Source organism: Hipposideros armiger, unplaced genomic scaffold (genome assembly GCF_001890085.2).
Source record: "Hipposideros armiger isolate ML-2016 unplaced genomic scaffold, ASM189008v1 scaffold_226, whole genome shotgun sequence".
NCBI classification, from domain to species: Eukaryota; Metazoa; Chordata; class Mammalia; order Chiroptera; family Hipposideridae; genus Hipposideros; species Hipposideros armiger.
In genome coordinates, this window is record NW_017731576.1 from 379,070 (window position 1) to 384,802 (window position 5,733).

The window sequence follows — 5,733 nt, forward strand, 5'->3', positions numbered from 1 at the left end:
AGGTTGTAATTTGTTACAGCAGCCACAGGACATTAGTACACTGGGGGAAAGAGTGTATTAGGAGAGTAATTCTTAAAGCATACAAACTTAGAAGTAAAAGGATAACTCTATATTATAAATACATAGAGACACGAGATACAATGATATGGTAGCCTAATTTTTACAGTTGTAACTTTGAAGCAAATTACTGTATAAGATTTTACATGTTAACACTTACAGGTATCACGAAGTGATTGGTTATACAGGGGGACCTTATCAACAGACATTTAACCTAATCTCTAAATATTCGGCTACAATAATAATAAAGTACAGCAAGCAAGATAAAGGTGATCGAAACTAAAAACAATTAAAATGCTTGCAAAATACTCACAAGTATTACATATGTGACTTCTGAAATTATATATCACTTAGTATAAAGGATCCCAATTAAATGACCTGTTCAAATGGGCAGAACCACCCAGAAACTGTCTAAAGGGAAGACAGTGATATTCGGTGAAATTATAAATTACATAGGCCATAATACTTAGAGGAGGCCATAAATAAATTTAAACAATAAATCTTTATGCTCCGACAACCACTTGGGTCATTCTGAGAGAAACAATCAAATACTGCAAGCTCAGCCTCAATATCACCACCCTTAAAATTGGAATAATAGTGTCTACCTGCCTCGTAGTGTTAACAGTGCCCCCTCTCAAAGGGTTATTGTCAGGATGAAATGAGATTATTCACAGTAATAGGCCATGATTGGGGTCATATCTTCTCCCCATAAACTGGCTGACTAGGAGCTAACTACACTTGCTTTCTCAATGAAGAATTTCAGGGAATACTTACTAGATTTTAAAAAAATAGTAATTAAAAAAATAACTTAAAAACAGAAAGCCTCGTTTCCACTTGTTGAAATCCAGGGTCCCAGTACTTACCACATCACTAGCACTGGAGAACTCATTATTAACCAGACTTTCCAGAGCCATCCATCGAACTGGCCTGTTTTCATTATCCCCCAGACAGTGATAGTCCATGGGGAACAAGTCTCTGGAGAGGGCATTGTCTGTGATCTTAACTTGAAGTGTGTCATCAATGCTAAAAAGTAAAGACATAAACATCAAATGCAATCAGAGTATGATTAAAATTACGGATCATGGTCACTCTTAAATACAACACAATTCCCATTGTGACACCGGGAAAGAACCCCAAGTACAGGGAACCCTAACCACCAAACACAGTGATGAGGCCGTGGCACCTACACACAGTTCCTAGCAGCCAGATCTTTGTGGATGACCTCCCTTCTGGCCAGGTAGCTCATTCCACAGGCAATCTGAATAGCCATGTGCACCAGGTCTTGTTGAGAAATTGCCTGTGGTAACAGAAAATGACAATGCAGTCAGCATAAAAATGATGGCAGCTGCTTATTTTATTCCACAATCCCACTCCATCCCAAAATACTTGTTTATACCTACACAGTGAGCATTAAAAAGCTATTTTTGGCTAAGAATATGTTCCCATAGCTCCCTGTACTTGTACAATGTCTTCTATAGTCCTTATCACTCTGTAATTACCATTTGCTCCTCTCATCTGTTAGGTACATCTCCCCAACATCTAACACATGTAGTAGCTGCTTGTAAATATTTGCTCAGTGCTGAATTCACAAGGTAATATTTCAAATGCTTATTACTCAATAACTAGTTCTTTTCTTTTAAAATAGTTTTTATTAGGAGATCATCCCCTGGGGACCACTTCCACACTAATACAAGTCTATAGCTTTCTCTACTGATAGCTCCTCTGGAGTCAGTACACCAGTGCTGTGAGGTAAGGAATGAAATTTTTCCCCAGGTGATGATGCCAGTGGGCCTAAGCCTCCAACCACCTGTGGGAAACGCTGGCTTTAATCCTGTCAATTTACAAAGCATATCACACTTATTAAGCCAAATACTCAATGCAGCCTTTGAATCCATCTTTCCTGGCAACCTAGTAAGTATATCATCACAAGTCCTAAAACCAACTTCATGGGGTTAAAAGGTATAGCGGGAACAAAACACCCACTAGGCTTTACCACTACCACCATCAAAATGTGTTTGGAATCTGACCAAATGCTTCACGCTATGTGCACAAACAATGAAGAGAAAGAAACTCTTAGATAGCTGACATCTTACAGCCAAGCATATTAAAAATATACTCTCCAGTCATCACCAGTGTTTGGTACACTATGGACCAATGGCTCTGAATACAGACCAAGTGGGTCTGTTTCCACTCCTAGAAGGGAGATCTAATACATGTGCCTTCAAGGAGTTCTCAGAAAAATGACTGAGTTGGTGTTACAGAGTGTGTGAGGGAATTATGAATAAATACACAATGGATGTACAAGGAAAAACTTCAGCAAAGTGTAAGCCTTCAGACAGCAACCATAAACCATCTTCCCCCAAACCAACAGGTTATAAATATCTTCTGGTTCACTTTGTTTCTGTAGGCCTTTAAACAGTTTATATTTCCGAATGTTAATATCTGCTTTCAAAGATAACATCAGAAGCTACTGGTAAATAATTGGTATTAGGGCAAAGTTTTCTCACCTGAGGATTATTAGCCTCTACTAATTTGCACTGCCGTAAAAACAATTTAAGATTCCCCCAATTCATGTAAGGCAATATCACCATGGGCTTTTCTCCATCTTCTATACACACATGGGTAATAGGAAGAAGATTTCTATAAAATAGTAAGAAATCGGGAGAAAGACAAGTGAAATCTAAAACCATAGGGGCTTATTTTTAATAAAAAGCAATAAAATAAAGATAACCTAAAATAAAACAAGAAAACCTCAAACATACTTAAAAACATGATTATCATTAAAAATGAAAATTATTAATGCTCTTTTAAACTAGGCTTTAACAGTTCCCATATATGTACTTTCTTGATAGGGAAAAATTATAAACTTTTTTTTGTTTGTTTCCTATGGACTAGATTCTCTGAAGAAGCACTCCAGTTGCACTAAATCGTTATTCTAAAGGATAATCAGAGACAGCTAAAAAACTACTTGACCATGAACATGTTATGATAAAATCCATCAACACACTTAAAAAAAGAGCCCTAATGCAGACTGTGGACAAGAATATGATAATTAAGGCCTGTAAGAGGCTAAAATTGACACAAAAGCCAAGAAGTCCTGAGCTGGTCAAATGGGACTTAGAATCTGATTTCCAAATCCTAAATTTACCATTTACTGTCTATGAGACCATCTCTCTTGGCCTTAGTTTCCATACCTCTAACATGGGAATCCCACCATAAAATTTTGCTATGATGTGCAAATAAAGCTAAGCATATGGTAAACAATTTTGTTCCTTCTTTAATTTTATGGCACACATACATAAATTTCATCCTTATGCCTAATGGCACCTCTTCTACTGGTATCCGGAAATTACTGTTAATTTTTCCCAAGGTTATGTAACTTTTTACATAATTACCTCATCTTCCCCACTAAGGTGAAAATTCCTCTAAGGTAAAAACATGGACTCTTACTTTTACACCCAATGCCTTGTATTCTCTACCACAGAAAGCAAGCATTTAATAAATATTTGATAAACACACAAATAACATAGCCTTAAAAACATCTGTACTCCTTAACTTAGCATATTCTGCTTCTAAGGATGTTTAATAAGGGGTGGGGGGGGGACGAAGCTACATGAACAAGGGCAGTTAATGCAATATTAATAGCAAAAAGTTGCAAACAACTTAAAGTCCAAAAGGAAGTAAAGAGCTCACCTAAAAAATAGGAAAGTAGGTATCAATTAAAAGGTCACAAAGAAGATGTTAGGAGAATATGAGTAAAAACTGATTTTATAGGAATGCAAGGATACAAAATTCACATGTTTGCAGGACAATCACAGATATGGAGAGGAAAAAAAATGAAAGAAAAAAAACCTCTGCATAGAAATATGCCAAGAGTTAAGAATTGCTGTCNATTGTCATCTACGAAATATCTTCTATTTCCTGCCCATTAGACTAGTTTTGGGTTCACTACAACTGCCATCACATTTCTGCAAAAGCAACTATGCTATTTATTTCAATGAGTAACAAAATCATAAATATTTTAAATCAACCATTGAAAGAACTATTAACATCCCAAAGAGATGAGAAAATTAATCTTTTATATCAACTATGGAATTGAGATTTTCAAAGAAAACACCGAGGAAAGTTTCCTTTACTTTTCTACATTCAAAAATGTTCAGGTGTAGGCTCTTCTACTGAAGGGGTGGATTTGAAAACCATGTAGCTCTAACTCAACTGATACTGTGTTTTAAAACCACATTCTAAAACCCAAGCTAAACTCATTTTCCCCCTATGAAAACAGCTTTGTTTAATGTAGAAACTGGTAAAGAATTCCAGCTATAATTCAGAGTTTCTGAATAGAGATTTGGCAAACCTGAAAACAAGCATCTTATCAAACAGTACAATTGGTCCTTACTATCACTCAATACAACAGCTGTGTGCTGGCCTAAAATCAAATTCTGCTTTCTATTTTATATTATTTGAGAAAAACCAAAAACAAAACAGCAACCCCTCCCTAAATCCCAGGTTTTCTTTAGATAACCATTAAAATTGTGTAAGTTGCTTTACATATTTGTCCTGTTTTACTTGAAATTTTAATTTCCTGACATTAATGTTAGAGAAGTTTAATTTTATTATCAAAGTTCTTAAAAAAAACACACACACAAAAAAACTAGGCCTGGTTCCCCGCTGCTATATAGGCTGAGCTCTCAAAGTTTGTATCTAAGAGTTTGGAGGTATTTCCCCAACTCCCCACCCATCCTCTACATGCTCCGTGCCTCTGGCTGGGAAAGGCTGCAGCAACACGAAGCAGCTTTCCGTCCACTGTGAACCTCTGCAGCTCCTTGTGAAGCAGCAAAGCATCGCTTCTCATCAACACTCATATTTACTGTCCATTTGACAAATGTGTCAGATTTTGTTTTCAGAGTCGTTGATTTTAAATTAAGCTAAAACAAAGTATTTTGAAGATATACACAATAAAAGACCTTAATTAATAGAAAAAGTTAAAAAAAAAAATGTAAGTAAACTGTTCATCCACATTAGTGAACACATTTGATCAACAGATTTGGTATGTAAAAAAAGCACAATATATCAGATAGCTAACCTCACTTCTGAAAAATAAAAATAAATGTCATTAGATTTTAACAAGAGAGAGTTTCTCTCCTTTTCAAATCATTCTCATTTCAAGGATTTTAAATTAAGATACTGGTTTTTCAACAAGGGAATCTTAAATAATTTCAATTACTGAGTATAGTAAGTTGAACGCCAGCCCCCCCAAATATGTCCACATTCGAATCCCTGAAATTTGCAAATATTACCTTATATGGCAAAAGATGTGATTAAGTTAAGGACCTGGAGAACAGAAGCTTATCCGGGATTATGTAGGTGGGTCCCTAAATGCAATGGTATGCATCACTATAAGAGAGAGGCAAACACATGTGGAGGAGGAGGTGATATGAATATGGAGCAGGGAGAGATGCAGCCACAAGCCAAGAAATGCCAACAGTCACCAAAAGCTGGAAGAGGCAAGGAATGTTTCCCTCTTAGAGCCTCTGGAGGGAAGCACAAACCTGCCTACATTTTGATCTCAAACATTCGGCTTCCAGAATTCAACTAGGGGAGAATAAATCTCTCATTTTAAACCACCGAGGTTGTAATTTGTTACAGCAGCCACAGGACATTAGTACACTGGGGGAA

General features: G+C 36.4%; 1 protein-coding gene across 1 annotated transcript in view; it reads right to left on the minus strand.

Moving 5' to 3' along the window:
- RYK (receptor like tyrosine kinase) overlaps window positions 1-5,733 on the minus strand; it is a 79,496-nt gene that overhangs the window by 19,872 nt on the left and 53,891 nt on the right. Inside the window, exons 11-13 of the mRNA XM_019654582.1 lie at window positions 2,565-2,697; window positions 1,245-1,354; window positions 921-1,080 (exon numbers count right to left, since the gene is read on the minus strand). Coding sequence (XP_019510127.1) covers window positions 921-1,080; window positions 1,245-1,354; window positions 2,565-2,697 — 403 coding nt within the window. The remainder of the gene's footprint in view (window positions 1-920; window positions 1,081-1,244; window positions 1,355-2,564; window positions 2,698-5,733) is intronic.